Source organism: Falco naumanni, chromosome 4 (assembly GCF_017639655.2).
Source record: "Falco naumanni isolate bFalNau1 chromosome 4, bFalNau1.pat, whole genome shotgun sequence".
Classification (NCBI taxonomy): Eukaryota; Metazoa; Chordata; class Aves; order Falconiformes; family Falconidae; genus Falco; species Falco naumanni.
This window is the reverse complement of record NC_054057.1, coordinates 7562487-7589758: the sequence shown is the minus strand read 5'-3', so window position 1 is coordinate 7589758 and position 27272 is coordinate 7562487. Positions and strand designations below refer to the sequence as shown.

Genomic DNA, 27272 nt, shown 5'->3' with positions numbered 1-27272 from the left:
ACTCAATGAAAGATCGTAATAAAATATTATTAAGCAAGAAAAGTGATTCTCCAATGTTTTAACATGACTGCCTTGAGAGTGGCCGTGCCCCAATGTATCCTATTACATGGCTGCAGAAGCATTAACAAATTAATTATACCAAATAGCTGAATTTATTAGGATACGTAAGACAATGGCTGTTAATACCAAAAATTACAAAGTGCTTCCTTAGAAAGAAAAACAGTGCTCTTCCACAAAATCATACTACAAGCAAGGCTTACTGCTGCGTGCAGGCTGTGTTGCCTGACAATTTCTTTCACACGAATACTGTTGAAAAACAGTGAAATTCACAGGTAGGCTTGTACACAAGATACCTGGACATAAAGATGAAAAGGAGCTACAGCTTCTTCAGAAGATTCCTCAAGCCAGACAGAGGGGGCACGCAGAGAACCCACCCACCCTGCTACAAGGTGGCATGTGGAGCCTCAGAGCAGACAGCCATGCCACCACCCCAGAGCTGGGGCACAGACAGCACTGCGAGTCCAAATCCAACCGGACCATCAGGGTTGCAGACTTCTTGCCAAAGAAGCCAGAGATAGACCCCAGAAAGTTTGTGAAAGGCTCCTGATGTTCACAAATGTGTTTAGCAAACATCAGAACTGTAGCTACAGGGCTGCAATTTGGTTACAGCTTCCTTGCTCTCGGCTGCAGAGTTCAAGACGTGCAGTTAGAGTTCACTGAAACACAAAATGTTTGGTTCATGGAAAACTTTAATACCTCTCTCTTTTTTGAAAAAAAAAAATAAATCTAATTTGGACTAGAGGAGTGGATGATTCATAGTAATACACTGACCTTGTATTTACTTCTACAGATTTGTGGGCAACTACCCAGCAAGTCCAAGGCCAAGAGGCACACAAGCTTTCTACTAACAGAACCCAGCGAAATGGTCTCTTCTACAGAGCATGGTGCAGGAATCCAGGCAGACAACACTTAAATAGATCCAACAGTAGTTCTGTCCCTTCAATACTACTGCAGAGAGGTGAGCAGATATTGGTGGTCTTACTCTAGAAGAGAGTAAAAAATAGAAATGCATTTTGACTTTGGACCTCTAAGTCGAGTCCAATACATAGATAGAAGCTCAGCACGGTTGAGGAAGTTAAAAATAGTTACATATTTAAGGAAGAGACAAAACAAAACAGTGGTCTGAAAACTGAAGCCCTCAGCCCTGTAAAAAAAAAAACAAACAAAAAACAAACAAACAAAAAACCCCAACCAAACAAACAAAAAAAGAAACCCAAACCCACTGACCAAAACAAACAGCAAAGCGTTATCATTCAGACTCTTTCTATAATGCCTTGAGACCTCTGTGCTATAACTACGCTGGAATATTTCTATTACTGATGTTGCCAAGACCCTTCTTGTCACAAAATCTTACCTGCACTTCTGATTTATGCAACGGGTATTTGCAAGGCCGAACACCTGACACACTCTTCTGTATGACTCAAAAAGTTGCTGTAAGGGCTTGCAAGCCTTGGAATAGTTACCACTGTTTTCATGCAGTGCCATGCATACAAGCAAATTATTAGCTTTCCGTGGTATCTTTTCTGGACCATTCTAAAATGAGGCAGTTTACACTATGTTTTGCAAATGATACTTTGGATCATCAGTAGAATCATTGTAGCGCCACTTACTCTTGGCCTGATTTCTACGCAGAGAGAGGCATTATCCAGAACTGCCACTTTTTCAAAGTTTTCAAGCTTGATTTTGAATATCGAGTTGTGAAAAAGTAACCACTTGCCAGATTTTGTGCATTCTCCTTCCTTCGCTATTTTCAAGATCGGACTGATGACAGCAACTTGATCTGGTCTCACAGCTGACACTAAGCAAGAGACTGGACTAGAGATGCCCCTTAGGACCCTTCCAACCTGAATTACCCTATGCACTACTCAGGTTTCCACTAAACATGGTGAATATAATCAGAACTTAATAGATCTAATATTTTAATTTTATTTAAAAAGAAAAAAAAAAAAAAAAAAAAGAAGAGGTCATATACTATTGTCATACCATACCAATAAATACATTTGCAACTTTCCTGGTCTTACAGTGAGAAAGTAGTAAAATAAATAAGAGTTTCAGTTTGCAGAATGCAAGCCATTGGCTAAAAATTTCCATCTACCCTCAAATTGTCATCCTTGATGCTATGGGAATAAGAGAGGGAAAAAAACCTAGCCATGATCCAGGATGCATCTTCAGATTTACCCTCCCTGCAATGAAACAACTGCTCAGAGCTACTGAGAACTCTGAAAAACTCTCAGGTGTCACTTAATCATCACTTCTGTGTGATGATTTGTCTGCTTCAGTCCCTGGGAACAAGCAGCAAAACAGAAGAATTCAAAAAAGTGTAGAAAATAAGCTCACCGACTGATAGGGTGCATACAGCAAGCAGCTACATCCTACAAGATCAAGTCATTCCAAGATCAGACTCTCACTCCAGTCACTACAGTTTCTGCAAGGTGATCCTTTCCTCACCTTTACGTCTGTAATATAGTCTTCTCCCACAAAGTAAAGTAATTGAGCTGGGGCTAGCTTCTCAGCCTGGACATTAAGAAAACAAAGACTTACCATGCAAATAAACCAAAATACACTCCTATTCTGATCAGACCACCTCTCAGCGCAAAGTAACAAGACAGTCTCCTGTTGCACAGTGAATAAAAGCAGTGATAAGTCGTCTGTTGCTTTGTTAGAACTTGCCTTGGTAGGCTGAAGGTTTGAAGCAATTTAGGCTGCACTCAGCTGCACCATTAACAAAAACAACTGACCATCCCTCAGGCTACTTCAATGTTAACTGAAATCAATACCTGGACTGGGAGCAGCCTGCCACAGAGCATCTACAGAAGTCCAACGTCATCCAGACTGGAAAGGACTGTGTCTCCCTAAAACATATATTGTGTTCTAAAGACCAGTTTCCTCCAGCTTTTAAATGGACTTGCAGACCTGACCATCTCTTGGAATTCCAAATAGCTAGACAGCCAAAAAATTCACACCTCTGGTTTAAACAGGAGTTGGAGACTGTGTTCCCATTCCTTCTAGTTCAGGCTTGACCTTTATAAGCCATATATTGATGATGTCAAGACCTGATTATCAGGATGTCTTATATTTAAAAATTATGCAGAAGCCCAGAGACATTCTGCCCAGCACAGAACACAGCACCTCATCTGTTTTGTCATCCTGGCTGATGTGAATGCATCGCAAGGGTCCCTTGATCTTTCCGCATACAGCTTCTCATTACAGCACCTCCTCTCACTCACCTAAAAAATGTTACTCACACCCACTTCTTGTCTAGCAGCAGCCGTGACCTCCCATGTGAAACCACAGTGACTATCAGCCAAAAAGATGAAACGGGTGAGGACTCCCAGTTATACTACACAAATTTACTCAATCCAATTTCTGGAGAAAGAGTAACTCTTCTCAACCTCCCATTCCTCCCCCTCACTACAAATGCCAGCAGTTTAGACAGCTCTGTAGTTTCAGAGATTCAGAGTGGTAAGTATTGAGCAAAATACTGGAATAGTTTGTGCAGCAAAGCTCAATGCAGTCATTGACAATAACAAGTCTTTTTTCTCACTTCTTTCCACAGGCTCTTGGGTTTGTTATCACAAACTAACAGTTCTACTTTAATCTGCCTTCAGGAGAAGGTTCTACCCACGAATTCCTACTCCTCATTTCTACTGTTCAATACTTGCAACAGGATTGTGGCATCAACCACTCTTAATAAAAATTGGTCACAGCAGACACAAATATTCTTAGACTTGACAGCGCACAAGGCAAGATCACAAAGCCATCTTGAAAAGAAAACATGTTTTACACAACATTTTAGTGTTATTTTTTTAAGCAGATCCTTCAATGCTTACCTTCCAAAGGCAACAAAGTTGTTTTTTCCATGGAAATAAAATTACTTCAATGATACTACCACAAAGTAAGTTAAGGCTAAGCGCTATTAAAAGAGTCAAGGTACAGCCAGTCTAATACCTTTTTAACAAAAGGACATTTATTTGCAAAACACTCTGCTTAAACAGCAACTGGAGTGCTATCTGCAAGCCCACTCAGGTGGCAAGACGTGTGAATTTGCATTGGCTGGCACAGCATCCCTGCCACGCGGCCCCTTCATTTGCACCGCATCACTTGTCATCACTATTAGCATTATTGAATTAATCAAAGAATGCCACTATTGTTTTGTTTCACTTTTTATTTAGTGCTTCAATATTTTAATCAGCACTGATTTAAAATCCATCAGCACAACAGAACACATCAAAGCAAACCTACAATAATGGCATTCCTGGTTTAACTGTTACCCATGTATATGTACTGCAGCTCCGCTGTGAATTCCTATGATTGGAAATACTACAACCTCTACCCCATTTCATTTACACAGAGACAGAATATGAAAATGCTCCCTTACAATCTCATGGGAAAGAGAGGTTGAATCCTAAGAGAATAACGATATTCCAGGTTTTGGGATGGCTTATCCTTCTGCTGCTCAGAACAGCACTGGGTGAAGTCCAGCCCAAATACATATGGGAAAGCAGTCAGAGTTGCCACGGTTCCAATCAGTTATTATGGCGACGTGATGAAACAAATTCAGTGCATAAACAGACATTCCAACTTCAGTTAATGGACAAGATGATTCATTGTTATAACATGGCAAGGCTAAATGGAAAGACAAAGACAGAGACACTAAACTGACTACTAAGACTGGAAACTTCCAGATCTGAGTATAAAATGCCCCTGAGCCAGGGTTACTCAAAATATAAAATACTCAGAATGTACTAAAATGAGATCGTTTCTATAGTTCTGTCAGAGTAATCATTTCACCTAGCTTCACAATTTTAAACAGCAAGAGCCAAATGACCAGGAAAGTGATTTTTTTTTCTTCCCCTTTTTAAGCACACCTTACATTTCCCAGCAAACTGATTTGTGACCTCTGTCTGATTAAAACCCTCCAAATCTTCTGTAGAAAAAGGTCAGAAAAATAAATCCAGTTATGGAATGGAGGGGAAGTCTTTAGTTTCTTAACTGCATTTCTGTGCCAAAATTAGGTTTAAATGAATATCATAAAACCGTAGTCAGAGTCTGCTTCTAAGATCTAGATGGTGGGTTTGTCATTCTTTATAAATTCCAATTTAGACTAATCCATGGATTTGCAGCTCCGATCACTTCTAATTATGCAAGCTGTAATGCTACATTTTATCAGTACCATAAACAACCTCTTCCGTGAACTACGGGGGGAAGGCACATGTGACAGGTATCTACTGGTTTCACTGTGCACATGTCCAGCCAGGAAGGGTATTACCTTTTGCACAGTAACACTACTGTGAACTAATTTGTAAAACAAAATCAAACAAACAATAAAAAACAACAAACCACCACACACAGAATGGAACTTAACCCCTAAATTACACAAGTCCTTTAACAAGTTGTACCTATTACGTATGTAGTCTGATTAAGAGAAAATAAAGAGGTATCAGCTGGTGCTTGCATCAAGGAAAAGGCTAAGCAAGTTAAAGTAAGTTTGGTGAACCGATACTTCTTGCTCCCCAGATCAAACCCTTTTCCACATCCATTTGTTTTGAAAGTCACGCCTTCAGTGAGGTCTGCGTCACACATGGCAAACACACATTGACTGACTAGTGAGACCCCAAAAGTGGCTGAGGCATCAAAGTGTTGGTAGATTCAAGTAAAAATAACATCAATGTTCACACTTTCTGAGCATACAGGCTAGAAAAAATGTTTTCAGATTTAAAATTTACCCGCAGATTATTCCAGCTGATCACAGAAGAGAGGTTTACCTGCTTCAAGATGAGATTTTATATTCTTTTCTTTTAAGCACACACATATATATAAACACCTATATGAATTTCACACCATTCCTTTTACAAATACTACAATAAGCCTCATACAAAAAGTGAGGTATAGGGAACTACGCCTGCAGCAAAACAGAAGATTTGGTTATGACTGCCTCAATGTGACCAAGAACATTACTTTCCAGCAGACAGAGAAGCAAAAAAGGAACAAACTGACAGAAAATACTGAAGCACATTCTTGAATACTTCAAGAAGAAATGTGCATAGATGAGAACAGCTGAAAGTGGAAAGCTTTCAAGCACAACTTTATTTCTCTACCGTCAACTGTGGAATTAGTCCAGTCTAGTAGCAACCAAAAGTCATTAGCATATGTGCATACATCACAAGAGGAAAGCAACGGACGGGTTTGTAGGTTTTTATCCTCTCACTGTTCTTCCATCACTTCAACACAGAGCAGTCCACTTCTCTGGAGCAATATGCTGACTTCTGTCCTTATCACGCTATAACCTCTCCATTACACCCAAAGGGAATAAACACCTAACAGAAATGAAGACAACAGTTTTTGCCTTGTTCTGTGACAGTTCTAGACAGGTGAAGACTCAAATTAGTTAGCAGGTCCAGGTGAAGAAGAGGTCTGTGTTGCTACAGCTCACAGCTATTTATCCAGCCTACCCGGGCATGATCCAACATATTGGCACAGTATCAACTGATTTCATTGGGCTGGCTGAAGCACAGAGGACTTCTGCTCCCCAGCCTAAATTGGGCACATTTTGTAAGCAGTTAAAAAAAATAAAAATCAAATAAATCAAGAAGTAATCGTTTTCTGTCTAAAATATCACTTACGTGTACACACACCACACTCCTACGCTTATATCCAGCACTATTTACTTGTGCTATTTTTCCCTGGTAATTGTTTTAATACTAACTTTCACATAGCTGTGGAAAAGGATGTAAGATACTGCTTTCTCTCTAAGTTATTTTTGGTGGTGTCAAGTAACTTAAACCATCTTTCTGTTTCACAACTTCTACTCACAAGTTTTCTGTATCTACTCCTCAAGGAAGGAGGTTTTTTTTCATACAAATATTTAAAAGTTTTCTTAAGCAGTACAGTAAAATACTACTTGTTTTAGACTGTGGTTTCCATTATGCTACTCAACATCTTCTGCTTAGAGAGTATCTGTAATAGACTTCTAGGCTTTTAAGCTCTTGGGAGATTTTACAGGTATGGTGCCAATGCTAACCCAGTATTAAATAGGCTTTTTACAAGACTATTAATATTCATCACCTTAACAGGATCTTGAACTTTTTGCTGGAATCTTGACAAAGACTTCATGTACTGTCTAGACCACAATGAGTGGAAATGCTAGTTCTACTTTACATTGATTTAGATGGTATCAAGATACAAAAAGGGTAAACCAAGAGATCACAGGACAAATTTTGTATTTGTGTTTTAAAATATTTTAAAAGTATAGAGAACTCTCCATAATTGCTCATACAGAAGGTGAAAAGAATGTCAATGCTGGCAAATACTTGTAACTTGACTTGGTTAAATGGCAGGTTTGCTCAGGTGTTTACAACACAGTATGTGCCCTGCCAGTTTAGACCCTTAACTGATATCCGAATAAATGTATCTTAATCCAAACATACACAGAAATACTGTGCTTGGTCTTCAGCTGGTGTCAATCATAACAGTGCCACTGAGATCCATAGAGCTATGTCACTTTCTGCCAACACATGCCAGTGGCCCATTAAAACGGTTTTGCAGCAGAAAGACAATAGAAAAGAACAACATTACTTCCCAATATTGAAAGTATTTCATATGTTCAGTACCTCCTAGCTCTCTTTGGATAGACCTCACTTCACTGTGACAACTGCATGCATGCACATATGAATGAGTCAAATCTGTAAGTCTGTTTGCTAGTTAAGAATTGCTGGCAGCTCACATACCACAATTTTACTTCTAGGTATATCTTACTTATAATCCCTCTAATGCTTAGCTTGAACATTTTAAGTAAATTCTCCGTTCCTGCATGAAGTAGTCAATACCATCTATAAAAGAAATTTACGTAAGAGTTCATTCTTGGAAAACAGTGTGTTTCTATAACTTTGAAAATTTAAGAAACATACTAAAGCAATACCACACCTCCCCCCCCCCAAAAAAAAAAAAAAAAAAAAAAATCTCCCTGTATCACAAGTCAGGGACATACAAGTTAGGTCTCATTTCGGATTTGCCTTGCATCGGAGCTGTTAAAGGATAACAAATGACCTGGTAAATAAGTCCAGTGCACCTTGCAAAGACAGTACAGCAGGAAGAGCAATTATCCTTGAAGTACAGTTGAAAACCGATTGGCATGCAAACTGTATGTGCTGCAGTGTAATTTAGTGTTCCGTGTTGTTACAGCAATTACTTAAATGAGAATTTAGTTTCACACAATACTTTTACTTTACAAAACATTTGTAAAAAGTAACTCTGATAGACTGAAGCATACCACACATTCTTGTTAAGCTAAACTAGAACCAAGCTATAAAATATCTCCCTAAATTAACTAACACACGATAGAGCTACTTTGACAATATTTTCATCACAGCAGCATACTGCAGTATTATAAACGTTGCCACAGTTGCATAGTTGTATCAAAGGTTTTCAGTTTGGCTTGACACCTTACAGCACACCGTTGGCGAGTTCAATTCTGGCTCTTCTCAGGTCGGTGACACCATTCCCACCGACTTCGCTGCATCCAGGATTTTGGTCTGTGTGCCTAGCTACTGTGCAACACCATGCATATCAGGTATATAACCAACACTTTTTTTATGTGAGTTATGCCCCACTACCAGCGTTACACTCAGAATTAACGGGATAAATATTTTAAACTATTTTTAAACAGTCACTTTTATTCTCTAACGGGGTAACACTTCCTTTTCTACACAGTCACTTATTTTAGAGTGGTTTTGACAGCCACTGACAAAACCTTCACTCAGACTTTTAGTCTGTTGCCTCTTTGCCTTGTGAGAATGGCACAAACAAGGAAAATCGGGAAGGAGGCGTGGCTGCAAAAGCACTCTAGCTCAGAAACTGCCAGGTGACAGTCGGTGGGAGAAGCAGCTCCCTAGCTTCCTCTCATTTCAGACCTGCACTTGGGGGTATGACTTTCACAGCAAGCACCTTCTTCAGAATGCCATCGCCCAAGATGCTGGGCTCATCGCCATCCCAGCATCTCTGCTGTCAGCATTGCCGTGCGCACCGCTGCGCTGTACTAGTGAAGGGTACAAATTACTCCTTTGGCCAATTTGCTCTGACAAAGGCACAAAGTAACTTCAAGGACTAACACGTCCAACAACTAACAAGCACAAATTAACAGCAGAACTCAAGCATGCCTGAAGCTGTTAACTTTACCCTTGAGGGCTCAGGTCAGACACTCCTGCAAACCCAACTCAGCCAAGCAGCGGGTTTAAAACCCACGAGGAACGCACAGCCAGAGCACGTTCTGGTGAGATCTCCGGCACCACGGCCGGATCCACAAGCTGTTGGGTTTGTTCCTCAGAGCTGACAGCGGTGGCAGCCAAGTGACACCGGGAGGGACCGTACCTGGCAGGTCTGGCTCTGGGTACCCGCATTCCCCGCTCAGCACACGGCGGGTCACGAACCCGAGCACTTGTTTTCAACAGTTTACGCAACACCATTCCCTGTTATCTTTTCCAAGTCAGGACCTGATTTGGGAAGATGCGTTTCGTGCGCTGCCTAGCCTTGGCGGAGAGCATCCATCTCCCCGAAGAAGTAAGGGGGGGACAAGAGCGCACCGGGCAGGATTTTTAGCGGCGCTTCCCGGGCGCTGGGCGCAGGGGGACGTAAGCCAACAGAGATTTCGAGGGCTCTTCCCAGCTTCACTGGCGCTCGCCAGGTCGCAAGCGCTCTCTGCCACGACCGAAGCCGCCGCTGCCAAAGCGAGATGCCGAAATGCACGCGAACACCATCCCCCTGCCCCCGCCTCGCTGCGCGGCCGCGGAGAGGCGTGAGGTGCTCGGCGGCACCCGGAGGCAGGGCGCTCCCCCCCTCGCACCGCTGGCGGGGGACGGACAGGAGCCCCCTGCCCCAAGCAGCCGGCCGGGCCGGACAAGTCACGGGCAAGTTGGCCTCGGCGGTGCCCCGCACGGACCTGGGGGCTCCCCGTCCCACCTCGGCGGGCGCCCCGCCGCCGCCGAGCCCCGTCGCGGCCGCCCCCCTTACCGTGCCGCGGCTGGGGCTTGCCGCCCGGCGGCTTCTCCTTCCTGCCGCCCGCCGCGCTCCGCATCCGCCAGCACGGCGCGCCCCTGCCCAGCGAGCCGGCCATGCCGCGGGCGGGGGCGGCCCCGCGCAGCGCCGCGCCGAGCCTGGCGGGGACAGCGCGGGGGCGGCGGTGCAGCGCGGGACCCGCTGCCCGGCGGCGGCGGCGGGCGGGGGCAGCGCGGTCCCGGTGGGCCCGCCTCCGCCCGGCCCGGTGTCAATCAGCGCGGGCGGCAGCGCCGAGCCCCGGGCAGCGCCGCCCCGCGCCCCCCGCCCCGCTCCGCCGGGCCGGCGCTGGGGCACACACACCCCCCCCCCAGCCCGGCAGGGTCCTCCCGCCGGCGCGGTCCGCGGTGGGGCAGAGCGGCGGCCCCCGTTCGTACCGTGGGGAGGGAGGACAGCGGAGGAGGCGGCGGTGGGCTGCCGGGACCGGGCGGCTTCCACACTTGGGAAATGACCGTCCTCTCGGCACGAGCCTCCCCTGGCCCGCCGGCAAGTCCTCCTACGGCACCCTCGCTGAAAAACATGTGTACGTTACCTCCTGCCGTCAAATCCATTGGTTCGGCACACTCCTGACTCCATAACGATGAGTAACTCAACCCGAGATTCCCACTTCCCACAAGCCCATGTGTGGTGAGGCGGCAGCCTGCCTCCCTCCCTCCCGCACCCCGCTCTTCCTCGCCAGAGTCCCGGGGATCCCCCCGCCACCGCGTCCCCCCCTTGCCCTGGCGCCGGGCCTCCAGGGCGTCTGTCCGAGCCTCCCTGCGATGTAAGAAACACAACGTTCCTGAAATGCGTTCTCTTTAAATCTGGTTTTGTGACTGAAAACTTACAGGCGTAGATAAATGGAATATTAGCGGTTTTCAGGCAAGGAAAAACCAGTCTGGAATGCGATCGCGGTCGCTGGGACTCGGCAGGGTAGCAGGTTTCCCAAGTACAAATAACGCACGTGACTTCTGTTTGTGATCTCGACGATAAATCCACCTGTATGTCAAACGACAGCAGTGACTGCAACAGCCCTGAAAAGGTATTCCACAGCTGCTTTTTATTTTTTCATACGCATAGATATCTACATGTCATCAGCACTTCCACCAGGCATATCCTTTCTGTCCAGACACTTTGAAATAGAGAAAATGTATGCAGAATTTGCACCGATTGAAAGAAAACAAAAAAAAAAAGGAAAATAAACCCCCTTTCCTGTGCCACTACAGCCCAACTCTGTTTCCTTGCCTTCAAGCACCTTGTGGAGAAAGGTAATTAGGTAAAGTTCTTACCATAACTTTAAAACTTACTCTGTGGAAACTGACTCAGAATGAAGTTGTGCTTTTTTTAATTAATTTTGGGGGCTGAGAGACTCTCTTTAGCTGTGAAACTCAAGCAGCCAAGGTGTAAAAGAGCCACAGCCTATGATGCAACAGCACTGTTTTGTCCTCCAGTTGAAAATTATCCACTTCTTTCCGTGCTGCTCTCCTCCGACAGCCTCTGCTCATCCGTTATCCATGCAAAGCCCTGAATTCCCCCAGCCGTTCTGCCTCACCTGTGGATTCTGGCTGGCAGGAGCGAGGCAGTCAGGTATTGCTGTCTGCTGAAGCTGCTGGGCTTTGAACGTGCTGCAAGAGGGGTGGTTTTCATTAGCGCTGAGAATGATTCATGTGAACAAGGATCACTGACCTTGACCTGATATGCACAGATACACCCCGTGGTGATGAATGTAACAGAATAAACAGTTAGATATGACTGCTTATTCCCTCTTGTAGCATCGCTCTTGCCCAACTCTATCACACTATAATACAAATAATGACTCATTTGCTTACCCTCATAATATCACATTTAGAAACCTGCTATTCATCTCCACTTGAAGGATCCTGAATAAATACACTCCCCAAACGACTGATTTAAATCACATATATTTCTATCACTTGATCCTGTTTCTGCTGTTATTGATAAAGACTACGCAAGTGGGTGTGTGGGGTATCATGTCACTGCTGTTCTACACAAGTTTTTTATAGTATTTTATAGTGAATAGTCTTTTCTTAAGCATACTTTTATAACATTATTTACACAGGGGAGGAAGAAGAAAGAAAAACAGAAGAAAGTACATCTGGTGATATATCTCCTTTTGCAAAGAACATGAAACTCCAACAGCAACTGGTTGGAATGTAAATTAAAAACAAGGTATAAACATTTTGTAGAGAAAAATGTTGTTAAATGATGTAAAAACATATAGCATATAAAACAAGGAATTAGTAAGAAAAAGGAAAAGTCTCAATACTTTTATGTAGAATTAATATTCCAAAACAGGTTTCATAAATAGGAAGAAGGCAAAAAAGACTTTGAACAGCCTTACACACTTGAATTTGCCTTTGTGCAAAGAGGTATTTTTGCAGAAGCCTCCACAGCTGAAAAAATATATTCACAACCCCTTCTTGAAAGATTGATTTTTCCATGATCAGCATTTAATAACTTTGCTTTTTCTTTCTTTCTTTTTTTTTTTTTAAAGGACAGGCACAAGAGTAATCTTAAATACTATTGTACAGTGTAGTACCTGTGATTTAAAGGACCATCACACTTACTCATCATATGCTGACAAAAAGTGTAGTGGAGAACATGAGCAGGCTCTGTTGAAAAGAAAAGGTACAGATATCATAAAATGATAATACCGAAATGTTAAGTGATACCTCTCTGTATCATACTGTCATTCCCTTACCGTAGTATCATAATTTACAGTCTCATGTTTGTTTATTCTTTTTTGTGTTTCCTGCTCATTTAATGTTGAAGGTGTGCAACTGTTTTTATGCATTAACTTGGGGATTTTTTTTTTCACTGGTGAAGGAATACTTGGATGTCATATCTCTCTGTTTAACATGTTCTTTGCACAGATGCATTAAAAAGACTGATGGTTTGAATATGTGTTCTAAATTCTGCTTATCCTGAACTGACTTATTCAGACCTTCACAAACAGGAGCATTGCCATACTTGCTTTTTTCCTTGGGCATGTGTTGTTTTACCTAAAAATAATATGGAAGAATTTCCAATGGTGCCATTTGTTAGCACTGAAATTCTTATACTTGCTTCCTTTGGAAAGGGGAATACACAGTAACTTCTGCCTTGTCAGTCCATCTGAGGACATAGCTTCAAATTTGAAAGGGTTTAACTTAGTCCATGGCAGCAACCCACCTCTAATCTAGAAGGCTGAAGGCAGTTCTTCCCCTTACCTTCCAGTCCAAAACTTACTGGAAACATCCTTGTAATCTACCATTAGCAAGAATTTTCGTATCTTCTGACCTTCTCCTAATCTGGCCAAACAGAGAAAAGCTAGATGGGGTAGAAAAGCAGTTTACAGAATGATGCTGACTCCTTGCAGAGCACAACTTCACATTCCACATGGGAATCTGTGCCCCTCCAGAAGATGCCTGCAGGTTCTAATGCATTATGTAAACGTGCAAGTGATTTTCTACAGACTAGGCAAAAGCAGAATAACCACAAGCATCTTTATTCTGGGCTGATTTACCTGCCTGCAGCTGCCCTTCTCTGCTTTGTGCAGGTGCAGAGCTGTGATAAAGCAGCTAAACCGGCACCTGTACACCCCAGCTTGCTCTTTCACAGCAACCTCAGCTACATTCATGCATTGCTTTGCATCAGCCTTTATACACTCCTCTCATGCTTCCCGGTGCTGGAAGAATTGGAAAGACAACGGGGTGGCTTTGGCATCAGCTACAAGACAAGGCACAGAGCAGTAACGAGGCTGCAATGGTTCTTTCCTTGGCAATAGCAGCGTCTACCCCTGCCACAACTTTGTAATCCTCAGTATAATCTTTCTGAGTCTTCTTTCTTTCACGTGTTAGGAGCAGCTCTGCATGCACTAGCACCAAGTCCAGGGAAGATACTGCACCTGCACGGTGGGCAGCAGCGATCCCCGCCAGCTCGAAACCGTGAGAGCACTGCTGGCCGAGGCTGTCGAGGAAAACTTCAAGACCAACCTTAAACAAGTCCTATTCTTTACTTCCTGTGCTCGTAACGGTCCCGCAGAGCTGGGGGTAGGTTTAGGGGACTAGAAACTCATCATAAAAAGGAATGTGCAATAGAGTCTGACAAAAAAGACTGCTGCTATAATTTTATGTTGAACAAAGCAGAAATAGTGACTTATCTTTGTATCTACCAAGTTTAATTTTCAGGTTACATATTCCCCAAATCCAAGGGGAATTCAATCCCATAATCTTTCTTTTAAGTGTAATACTGTTTCTCCTGCTCCTAGAAACCAGGGAAAAAGAGTAGATAACTGTGAAACGTCATGCTGGAAAGCAGCATTTCTGTTCTCTGTGCCCTTGCTGGTGTTTCTTTCAATGCACCTCCATAACATAACCTTCGGTTATTATGCCTAACAGCAGAAAGCTTGTTTTCCAGCAAGTGGAAGCAAAGGGATGCATTTCCAATAGGTGGGACAAAAGATACAATTCATAAACTGCGCCAACCCTTTTCATGCCATGCAGAGTTTGTCACAGTTGACTGTAAAAAGCAATTGAGGGTCTGCCCAAAGAGTTGGTGGTGCTGGGTAGATGCAGCAGGGGTGATAAATACAGAAATTTAGAAATCCCACAGGATACAGCTTTTATCTGAGAGCATCTCAGTTACTATTCTGGAAGCTGAAATTTTAAATGATCCTATTAGTTGTTGAATGACCTGCCAAAAGTCTATTTTACTCAAACTTTTACTCAAATCTGATCAGAGGAAGTTACTTGAATCACAGTCGTCTCTGAGATACTGGTGTGGGACAGAGTTGTCTCCACATTTTTGACTTTTCATCCAATATACTGAAGAATGTCAAGACTTATAGTATCAGGTTGATCTATCCTAGTATTGATGTTTAAGATATTCCAATATTTTACTACGTAACTTAGAGCAGGCTGAGGAAACTGCATGTACAAGTACATCACTAACCCAATGAGCAAACACTGAGAGAGATACAAGTACATATTTCCAGGCACCCCCATTTAGTAGCTCACAAATAAACTGGGAGGTTTCTGAATGAAATAGTAGTTGAAAAAGCAAGTATAAAGAAAAACTGAATATGTGTTGCTCTTCCAGGTCAGTCAAGTTTTGGGGACTGCAAAACAAAACTTATGTAAAAGAAATTTCTGTTTTCAAAACTATGAAATTGTTGCAGGCATGCCTTTTGGTCCCTCTTATTAGCTAATGAAACAGAAACGTTACTCAAGAGCTGGATCAGAAGACAGGTAATTTTTAGGATGTGCAAGAGACAGGATCCCCAGAGGGCACACTTTTCTCAGGTATTTACTAGCGCTTCTGCTCTGGATACCCTGAGGAGTGGGATTTTAGGTAAATAAGAGCAAAAGTATGCCCAGGGATTTTTGAGAGAAGAATTAGAAGGTCAGTCATATACGGCTAAATTGAGATTAAAATTATCCCAGCCACAGAATTAAGCAAAGAAATAGCTATGGTGAGAAAGTTTAAAGAGATCTTCCTTTTTACTTCTTTCCAAATGAAATAAATTTCCCCTGAATTTTCTGAATTCCTTAGAAGATATATTTAGCAGTTTGAGAGAAAAAACCTGTGTCTTCCTTTTTGACCCACATTTTGTGTGATCTGCAGCTCCTACGTTATTTCCTATGTTGGTTATCAGCCTTTCTCAGTGTTCAGTTTGGTCCCTGTTACAAGTAAGTTTCCCTGTCACTGTGTCAGAAACATATTAGCTGTGCTTTACTTTAAAAAAAGTAGTAGCGATATAAATTGAAGTTGGTTTAATGTAGTATAGCTGACAATAGAATGTGGACTAAGAATTTAGTCCTCACAGATGTGAGCAGAAATTTACATTTCATCTCCTAACTAGAATCAAAGCCATTGCCCTGCAGTGGGAACTCACCCTGCCAAAAAAAAAAAAAAAAAAAAAAAAAAAAAAAAGTAGCTTTTTTTCACCTGTCACCTTCTTAAAGGTTCAGTGAGTCAGACACTGCCTTAGTTTCTATTTGCAGCTCTGTAGGAAACTGCTGAAGACCTATTGCCAGGGGGTGCAAGCAGAACACACTGAATGAAACATTACCTCTGCTGGCTGCGCATCTCCCTGCCAACAGCCACATCATCTGTAGCATCCCTCCAGCATACGGGAGGTTGCAGGAACCTGCAGGAAACCTCATGCAGGTTTTATGGTACTAGATACTGCAAATGGTCTGTTCTTTGTTTCTGTGGTCATAATTCAGGGTTTCACTCTCTATTCCACCGGAGTTATACTTGAGCGTGGTGTCTGGGATTGGGCCCTAACTGCACTGGCACATCAAACACAGGCTATGCTACATCCTTACTGAGCGGCATGTTAATGTGACTAAACTCATACAGTTATGGAGGTCTAATCACTCATTAAATCCACTACAGCTTTACTCTGACTTGTAGTCAAAACCCATTGCTTTAGGTGTTTTTGCTAAAGAGAAACCGCTAGCGTGAAGCCACATGGAGTAAGACAGATTTGCAATTTTATTGCGATTTTAAACACACATCTCAAAATTACAGTTTGGTCTGTGTTTCCCCCTACTTCAATAATCACCTAATTATTGAAAGAACTGCTAAATTAATATTTAAAGTAAGTATAAATACGTATCTAACAACCACTCCAATATACCTTTAAGAAAACATTCTGTGTTCTTCTATGTAACATCAGTGAAGACTATAGAACCAAAATAAGGAAATTCCTTTGGAATTAGGTGTACAGGCAATCCCTGATCACTAGCATTACTTCTTTTTCCTTTGGCTGGTTCCTTACCAGTCACCATCTAACAATATTTCTTTAAATTTCCAGTTCCCTTCATCCTCCCTCAGGTTTCTTTAATGCTTTCACCGGCTCCTAATGGAACTGTTTCTGTTCAGGGTTTATTCTTTACTCCTTTTAATTCTGGACCCATGCAGTGTTCAGGGTTCATTCAGTCTCAAGGGGATGGCCACAGCTCCGTCACATTCAGTAGCTGAATTCCAGGACACTGACACTGATGTCCTGACCATCTAGCAGAGCATGCTGACGGGTTCCTAGGTTATTGCAATATTACTGCACAGCACCTCTGTCTGCTTCCTCCTTCTTTGGTGTGCTACGAAGAGAACTATCACAACACAATGGCACGTACTACTTAACCTCTTTGAAATCTATTTGCCCTGAATAATAGAATTTTACAGTTTTATTCTTTTGGCCTGCAGAGGAAAGGGTGACGTTTAAACCATCAGCAGAAGGCTGACCGATATGTCCCTTTTCCCTGTGAAAACTTTTCTCTTCATACGCACACTAGAAATATAATCTCACCCTGGAGTGAGAAGCTGACGCTGGCAATGTTCACAATTACGATGCATGTCAGGTCATGTGCTGTCTGGTTGTTTGGCACATCTCACAACTGGCAAAGAACAGAACCGTGTGAAACACGAGATGGGGGTTGTTGTAAGCACTTCACCGCTGCATCTGCAGCAGCAGGGGCTTTACCAGCAGGCACAGTTCTGACAGCTGCGTTTTGGCCTTACCTCTGCAATCTTTCAGTCTTGGTTAAAATAAACATTTCCATAGTGCCGCGTGAATAGAGAAAAAGAAAACAGCATTTGTGACCTATGTAGGTAATGGGGACAGGAGAGAAGAAGCAGTTTCTATTTTACCCAGTGCACGGCTGAGCTGTGGAACACACAGCTCCCGGGAGCCAGGGCCGTGTTGCTGACCACAGGAAAGCAGCATTCCTCTCCAGGGTTGCTTCAGCCTGTCACAACCAGACTCTGCCTTTCCTATAGACTAGAGATAAAAATACAGTTTAATGTCTGACACCTCTGGACTTCCCACTACCTTTTTTCAAGTTGAGCTTTAATAGCCGCAGGACTAAGGGATATGGGACTACATTACGTGCATCAGACACACCATAGAACCACCTGGCTTTCAAAAACTGGCAAACCACAAATAGAGTTGTTAATAATAATAATACATGTCTTTCTATTTTTTCTGTCTAGCTACAGTAAAACTAAAAAGCACTACATACGTATAACTGCTTATAATCTGCCTCTGCTATTTCCATTTCCATCTCATATTTTTCAGCAGGAATACATTGGCTCTTCGAGGATTTCATAACCTATATCTCTCAGAGGCACTCTCTATATAGACACAGAATTATATACATCATATGTAATTTATTTGTTTCTTAAATAGCTAGTAGCTCATCTCCATCTCAGTCACTCGTTGACTCATGCTAATATAAAACAGACAATGATTTCTGTCAGTAATCAGAGTTAAAACTCGTAAGACGGTTGTTCTTGACATGGTGTTTTATCCCGTGAGGCACCTGTGGCATGAGCTTGGTTCAAAGATGGAAAAGATCATTCTAGATCACTCCAGTCTTCAAAGCACAGCACAGGAATAGAGAGGGAGGCTTGCCAAAACCAAAGATGTAAAGCATGTACACTAGGCTTTAATTCTGAATACAAAGGTGTACATTGTTTTCAGAACCCAGTCTCAACACAGATTTCAGCACAGCTGCACACAGAAAAGGAAATAAATATTGATAAATCAAGTCTATATACCTGGAGTCCCTCTTCGCTTCTAGAAGCACTCTGCACAGCACAGCTCTGAGAGACCAGAGGCAAAAGGCCTGGATATTAAAAGCCACAGAAGTTCAGTAGAACAGTGCGACACCCTCTTAGACTTAGGTGCATCTGGCACTGCAGACAGTCCTTCCACTCATACTTAAGCAGTAATATTAAGAATTCATTCACAGAGAAGGAAACATTTTCTAAAAGGTATTTCATTTTGCTCTGCAATTACCTAATTTGCAATAGAAAAAAGAAGACATGCGAACTTCTGCACCTGATAAAAGTGATTGACTTCAAAGAGCTTGGGACTTTACCCAGAATTTTTGAAAATATTTTGGACAATATAATGCTGAGTTTAGGTCAAGATTAGGTGAAAATTCAGAAATACTGGTCTGACTCTGTACAATTTTAATCTTAAATGATGATACTGATTTTAGGAAATCTTTCTGTGTGAACTGCAGGATTGAGCGTATGTAGATGTTGGATAATGCAGAGTTGGAATTATTATTTATTCTGATAAAATGAAAGTTCACCAAATTGAACTGCAAACACTGGAATCCAATTTAATAATTTAATAGTGTTTCAGAGAGTAGAACTGTCCTACAACATATACTGGAATTGTATTTGCTAAATCACATGTAGTTGAAATTTTAACTACAATAAATGTAAAGAACCTAGTAAGAATACGATAAGCCCAAGGCACATGAAATATTAGGTAATGTTCCCATGCTTTGGAGCAGGTTAGTATTTTCTGTATCCAAATTTCAAAGGAAGAGACTCAGTTTTGATCAAAGCTCAGCTTACCTTATTTAATTTCTACTTTCAATGGGAAACTTGCCCCAGTAAAGACAAAGTATGCAATCTAATGCATAGCACTACCACCTAAAATTAGGAAATACAATGTCTGCGTTATAAATATTTCACTCCCAAAAGAGAATCAGTAACATTGTGCTACGTGTCTATGGGAAGATCTGCCTCAGAGGTGGATTCAAAGGGAACTCTATATAGAGAATTAGAAAAATGGAAGTTCACAAAGATATTGAGAGACTGCTAAAAGTAAAATACAGAAATACTCCAGGGATCAGAAGAAAAAATTCCCACAGGCCTTCCTAACAAAGTGATGCTGACTCTTTTTTTCTTCTACAATTATTCTTTATTCTTCTATAAATTGACATAAATATCTTAATTATTTATTATATAAGAATTCATATAATAATTATGACCCATAGTCAGCTGAAACACTGAAAGCACACTCCTTCAGACGAGTCTCCAGGGTCAATGGCTAATGGCCACTTCTTAAAGAGATACAGATTTATTTCAGAAATGGCAGGAAAAGGATTTGAACCAGAATTTGTCACTTTCTAAGTAAGTAGTTAAACCACTCGGCTATCAACCAAAACGAGATCCCCTTTTTCAGTCATGTTTTAATTTGAAATTAAGTTTGAAATACTGGCCCAAGCTACATTTGTGAGGCAGACACCTCTTTGTTACTTTGTTACTCCTAAGAGTCCCTGCTAAATTGTTTTTCTCGGAGGGTTTCAAGCAGAGGTAGTGACCAGATCTGGATCCTGATTGAGTTTAAGATACCAGCCAGGTGCCAAGCTGGCTGCCTGTACCCTATGTCCCTGGTTTTGCCTGGCTTCCAGTGAAAACTCAGAAAGAACTTCAGGATTTTCAGCTCAGCCCTGTATGTACTCACTCTCACAGACAAGGGATTTGTGGGAACAGTCCCTTAACTTTTCATGCTCCAAGTTTCTTGTGCCAGAAAAATTTAATAGACCATTCTGTGGTTTTGAAATCATGCTGAATATGGACTTAGTGCCAACAGTTTTAAAATAATTTCCTTCTCTATTAGACATAACAGTGCGGTGGAAGTTTGAACTAAAACTTGCTTCTTTGATTAAATATTATCCCTCTGCCATTCTGACCTACAACCTATAAAGAAAGCTCTAGAGTATGTGATTAAGCATGCATATCGTTCCATTAACTTCAGCGAGCATAATGAGAAAACCAAATGAGAGCTTAGGTTTATTATTTTAACATTGTTCAGAAGGACTGAACAATTAAGTGTTTTTTTCAGAGAGATACATTGAAGACATTGTGCTCAATCACATATTTTTCAGCATAGAATTCTGTTTGCTTAATGGGAAATTCTGTATTTTTACAGATATTGGAATTGCTCAAATGACATGGATTTATAGGAAGCTGTGGAAGGTCTGACAAAGTTGAAGTTAAAACAACCCAGTATATGTTGACATATAAACGACTTCACATTTAAGTTTTTACTATGAAAAAAAATCCTTTTTGTTATTTGGGAGCATTAGAACAACAGAGGATGGATAAAAATTCTTGTAGTCTTAGAATTTTCATAGATTCAGTAACTGACATTCAGTAACTATTGCTTAAAATGTGGCTTCTTTTTTCACCCTAAAGGAAAAAAATAAAGCATCTTCAAAAGCATGTGACATCACATGGTCAATCCTCTCCCCCATCCCAGAAACACATGCATAGCAAAAGTCCTTCATCTAATTACTTAGAAATATCACATATACCTGCCAAAGGTAATGAGATCTGTACCAGTGAGATAATGGAAGAGAAAAGACTACAATTTTTAGTTTTGCTGTATAACATTTTACTAGCTTGTCACTTGTGAAATTATTGTACAGAATTTCATTTGGAAGTCCTATGTTTGACTACATGCCAGTGATACAGTTCTCAAAATCCTAGGATTAAATGCATCTTTTAAGACCTTTTGGTCTTCCATTTATTGAAAAGACCATACAAAAGCAAATTGAAAATCCACACTATTATGCTTATTCAGTAAGAAATAATAAATGATTCAATTGCTGTCAGTTTTCAGATTGAGTTTCTGGTCTAAGGAAGTTAATTTTTGTTTTCCAGAAAGATCAAGCTGATCATTTGCACTGTGCATGTTCTATTTAATTAAAAAATAATCCTTCCTGTGTTATACAGCTACCTGTAGATAAAACTCCATTTGTTATTATATACTCTAGAACTCTCTCCGATCAAAACATTTTCTGTGTCCAAGATGCAAACCTAGGTGTGTATGTTGCAACTGAACACATAACGGATCATTATTTTTACTTAACGTCTAATTTCTTTGAACTATTGATACCAACAAACTAGCTGTTTAACAGCAGGAAAAAAGCATCTTAGAAATAATTTTAAACAAAATGGTTGTCATGTTTAAATAGGATTCTTTTCCCCTCACCAGCTCATTTGAGCTTGAGAATCTTAGGGTGTTCATGCCAACTTTGCCTCAGTGACTCATTCTAACTAAGCTTTTTGGATATTGGTGTTGTTTTTATGTTCCATGGTACTGTGCCATTTTGATAACACAGATTGTATTTTTATTAACAAAATAGAATGTATAGAGTCATTCAGTCGTATAGAATTACTCAGTGCCCCTCTATCTCATCCAAAAACATAAAAATAAATGCTAAAAAAGTGGGGGTGGATCAAGAAAGCAATTAAATTGGGTTAATTGACATGATTCTGGACTCAAAGTGTTCACTTGGCTCTGAGTCCTATGTTTAATGAAGTATTTGTTTGCACAATCCATCTGTGTGTAAGTGCTTGAGAAAAAAAAATAGACAGAAAGTATAAACAAAGCTTTTAATAGATCCATTAACAAATAGATTAGTTGGCATTTATCTTTGATATGTCAACTACAGATGAATCTCATTACAACATTAACACATTTCCCTACAAATTTCCCTTGAGCACATAAGGCTTTTTTTAATGCACTTGTTGTCTTAGACCCAACCTGTCATTACCCATACACTTTCCAGCTGGGGAAATGGCAATTTCTACAGCTTCCTCTAAGAAAGTTTTCCCTCATCCTCTCGTGATCATTGGTAGGATGCCCTAATGTTACAAAAACTGTTATCCTTGGACATGCCTATGGAAGGAGCAAACTCCCTCCTTCACTGAATAAATGAATGCTTCTTTTCAGGTGTGTGGTACAAGTGTACTGTGCTTCTGCATTCTGCCATGTCCATGCACAGTCAAAACATATATAAAAGTAGTGTCCTTGCAATTTATACATTGGTGTGGAATATGCAAAAGACATCCAGGAGTGCACATTTTCTGCGTTGGCACAGTACCTTACAACTGCAAACATTTACTAGCCTTTTCAATTCCCATAGTCTTTCTCTACTTTGCATGCCGTGTCACCTGGGATTCCTACAGTAGCATCCTTGGAATGCTGGTGAAAGAATCCAGATTAAATTTGCAATTTATAACTTCCCTTCTACTGTTCTACATTTTCAGAAATCAGGTTCCCTTTAATCCCACTGAAGTGCGCACATTTGCTGCAAAGTGGAACTGAGGCTACTTTCACATGTGCTTCTCACATAACTTTTTGGTTGCAGAGTTGACTTGTGCACCTTTTGCCTTCAGATGGTTGGTTCAAACACAAATTTCAGTATTAGCCGTTATTCCCGGCGATTATACCCCAGAACTAGGGATTTTGCTATCCTCTTTTTCATAATGTGTGTCAAGCCAATCTTTAAAATTCCTACACAGTGATGTTATCCATTGCAATACCTCTATTTTTTTCCCTTGTGCTAGCCTTTATCTTACTTTATATGGTTTTTCACAGCATATGTAGCTAAATGCACTGTTCTGTGACACAAACTGGAGCTCTGCATGCCTTTTGCCTAGTAACTGGCATTTCCTTTTGCATCAAAGTACTGTTCACTTTCCACAGTCTAAGCATGGCCCGGGTCACTTCCCTTGCTTCACAAATACCAGTCATTTTTGCAGTAGCGTAATACTGAGTCACCTAGACCCAAGAAAGGTCTTTGCCTTACCAGGCATTCGAGAAAACCCTCACCTGTAGTGAGATTTCCATCAAAATCCTCAGTGGGTACCATGTCAAAAACTTTTGTGTAGCTGAGCAGCAAGTACAGCCACATCCATCCAAATAACAACTCAGCTCTTTTGGAATATTCCTAAAATGGGTAACCAACCTTGGCTTAAATAAGGCTATGTTAATCTTTCTGTTGACAAGGCAGTCCCAGTGAGCCTCAACTCAGCTAATTTCACTCTTTTTCATTCTCTTCAAGCCTAAATGTGTTTTTCAGCAAAGAGAAATTTCCTGTATGATACACTGGTAGAAACGAATAATGAATAGATTTAGAGGAATCTCTCTGATTTAAAATGTTTATAGGTTAATATAAGGCATATAGGTCATGAATGTGTTTTTAAATATATTCTACTGCACAGTGAAGTTGGTACAGGTGTTCTTCTGCAAAGATAATTTTGCAGTAGAATATTGAAGATCTATATAGGAGATGGCTTTGCTCAACAGAAAATCAGATTTTTATGGTTTTGGTAGCTTCCCACTTTTGACATATATGCTGTGTAGGTAGGTGAGCTGCAGCTGAGCTGAGCTGGCTTCAGATACACTAGCCAGCAGCAGTAAGGAATGTGAGACCCAGCCTAGCAGCACACAAAGCTGGATCAAGGCTGGAAGTGGTACAGCAAGTGCTGTGCAAACAGCTCTTATGCCAGCAAGTATGCTGGTAAAATGCTGCAGTGTACATCTTAAAAACATATATTATCTGTATGTCTTCTGCATATCGATTCAAATCCACATCAACTCAAGGAGATCTGCATGAGGGTCCCATACTCAGAGTTGACATATCCTTACAGAACACAGAGATAATTTAATTTGTTCTCCCACTGCTTGTAAAATAAAAGTGAAAGCAGTCATATACATGCAGTACAAAACATAGGATCAGAGCAAAATGGGTTGCGTAGAGAGAGAAAAATTAAAATTATACCTGCTAACAGAGAACAATCTACGGGTACTGACTGTTTATTCAAAATAAGCAAACTAATCAAACTAAAGAAATGTAATAAGCAATTATTTTTTTTTATGTGAAAATCCAAATCTAGTCTATCTTTACCCAGCAGATCTTCGCTTGCAAGTCAGATGTTTACTGTTCCCTGGGGTGTTTTTCCCCCCATAATTATCATATTGGACTAAATATTATAGTCTTACAATGCTGAAGTATACCACTTAAGTACTTGATAATGCATACTATGTATCTTCAAATAGCATGGCAATGACAATTATTGCACTGAAAGTAAAGCATAAATGCTGAAATGCTACCTATTTCTATAAAGAATGCTCAGCTTGCAACTACATAAATGAATATATATCGAATTGCCATTACACAAAAATATACTGTTGGACATCACAGAGTTTGTGTGCACACATACACACGCACAGAAGAATAACGATTAGAAATGCTGACATTTTTCTTACATTCCAACATTTTAATACTTCTCCATTTGATGCATTCCAAAAAAAAGAAAAGCATAATTTCTAAGAATCTCAGTGAGAAGTTCTCCTATGGCTTTTGAAATGAAGTGTGATGCATACCCTTTAGGCTATATTTCCCTTTGAAAAGAAGTTCCGTTACACCAAAATTTTGACTTCTAATCAAATCTGAGATGGTTACATAAATTACACATTATTACAAGATAACTAGCTCCTAACATTTTTGTTTCAATATTTAAGACAGCAAACAAGATGTTCACCGTTGTTAACACCGATTTTGGCTACAGATTACTAATCTGCATTAGTTAAAATATTTCAAGGCAAATTTGAAAAGCAGCATTAAGCAGATGTTCTTTTTTTACTTTTTAATTTACAAAATCCTATTTTTGCTCTGATATAGGAAAAATGGGCCAGATTTATTTCTACTTTTGTTTCACTAAGACCAATGGAAATTACATCACAGCCAAATTGAGCTCAGATTGATCAAATTTGTAACACAACGTAACACCTATGCACACCTTAATGTGTACAACGAAAACTGATTCTTCCACTTCCGTGCCAGATTATGGATCTGACCATGATGTATTCATAAAAAAAAAAAAAAAAAAAAAAAAAAAAAAGAAACCACCAAAACACAACAACAACAACAAAAAGGCTATGAAACAGAACATCCACTGCAGGACTAGGTTTGGAATACATGACCTAATTTAAAGCAGAAATCCCATTGATTTCAGCCTCATGGCCCAAAGGCAAAAGGTCCAGCAGTGTTGCCAGTGAAGTCAGTGGCAAAACTACTGAGTGCAATGTGAGTTGGTTGGCTTTCATATCAGGCTTGCATCAGAAAGATGTTAAGTGAAATGTCGGTCCTCTCAGCATCAATAGGATTTTTGCCACTTGCCAAGTGAGCGCCAAGATTGCTTGTCTTACATCAACAAAACTAACGTCAAGTAATTATTGTCTCTCTCCTTGGGTAGATATTGCTGCCACTGATTGCCACTGACATTTTTCAGAATTCTTTTCTTACTCTTAAAAATTTTGCTACCTGTGAGTGTTACTACAACTTACTTTTTCTGCATCTATTTTTTTTTCTCTCTAAAAATTTTCTGGTCTCTTTTATAAAATGACTTCTTTTCTTAACCCCTCTCATTCCAAGCAGTGTGATTTTGGAGTCACGCAGGGAGCACAGATAGGTTTGTAGTTCAGGGGATTTAAGAAACTGAATTACTTTGAGAAAAACTCTGTATTTCATTGTTCAGAGGATAAAACCAAATTAGGACTTTATTTGAATATGTCAAAGTGATGTGAGAATTCACTAATGCTTTTGATTAGTTAAGGAAGTAGTCTTTAGCTACTGTTACAAGCAATATTTATAATTCTTATCTCCTCTGTAGGTACTTTCTATCCATAGATATCAGTAGTCTGTTTCCTTAATATCTTGTTCATTTCTACACCATATTATACACCACATTAAATTAAACCAAAGGTATTTTCTAAGCAGCCCTCAATAGATGTTACAGAAGAATAAAGGTACAGTTGTAATATTGAGGTCACTCTCTGCTTCCCCAAAACCTATCGTAATTCCACTATTAAAGTGTGTTGTATCATGAAATGACTTGGCATAGACTGACACATGGAGATACATTCAGTAACGAGACAAGAAACCAAAACATTATATAGTCATGGGAGGATGATCAAAGCTTAACATTGGATGAATCATTAGTAACCTTGTAGCATGTTTATAATCTTTCTATTTTTTAAGAATCTGGGTGAAAAAAACAGATTTTTATGATTTTCTTTTTTTAAAAAAGAGAAATCACATGAGGATTTCATGTTCCTGAAACCTGTTTTATTCTGTTAAAGTGACAGGTATGCTGTAAATTCTTCTCCACTTATTAATATGTGTCCTTTGATCAATGAGTTAGGTTTGCCAGCTTATGGCATTTTAGCACATTACTCCATTTAATACATCATTCTTTAAAGGGCAAAATGCCAGTAATAGCCATGTCCTTACATCTTCCTAGTTTCATGTTGACATTCTTTAGGAAGAACAGAAATCAAAAGTCTTAAGTTTTATAAGGATTTTAAAACCTTTTATTAAAGGTTACAATTCATATAGAGATTTCTGGTTTTCTGAAGACCAAAAACAAAGTCAGAAGGATAATATGATACCCTCTCAATTCTGACTACTATGATGAGATTATAGTTTCCTGGCATAAGCAGCTTTTTATTGTAATTTCAATTTAACCATTTTAAATAGTGTGAAAACAGTATTTAAGATGTAAGGGTGCGCTTTACCATC

General features: G+C 40.4%; 1 protein-coding gene across 1 annotated transcript in view; it reads right to left on the bottom strand.

Moving 5' to 3' along the window:
* Positions 1-10201, bottom strand: part of ZNF385D (zinc finger protein 385D) — a 435096-nt gene extending 424895 nt beyond the window's left edge. Inside the window, exon 1 of the mRNA XM_040593042.1 lies at positions 10066-10201. Within this exon, the coding sequence (XP_040448976.1) occupies positions 10066-10168 (103 nt within the window). The 5' untranslated portion in view covers positions 10169-10201. The remainder of the gene's footprint in view (positions 1-10065) is intronic.
* Between the last annotated feature and the right edge of the window lie 17071 nt (positions 10202-27272).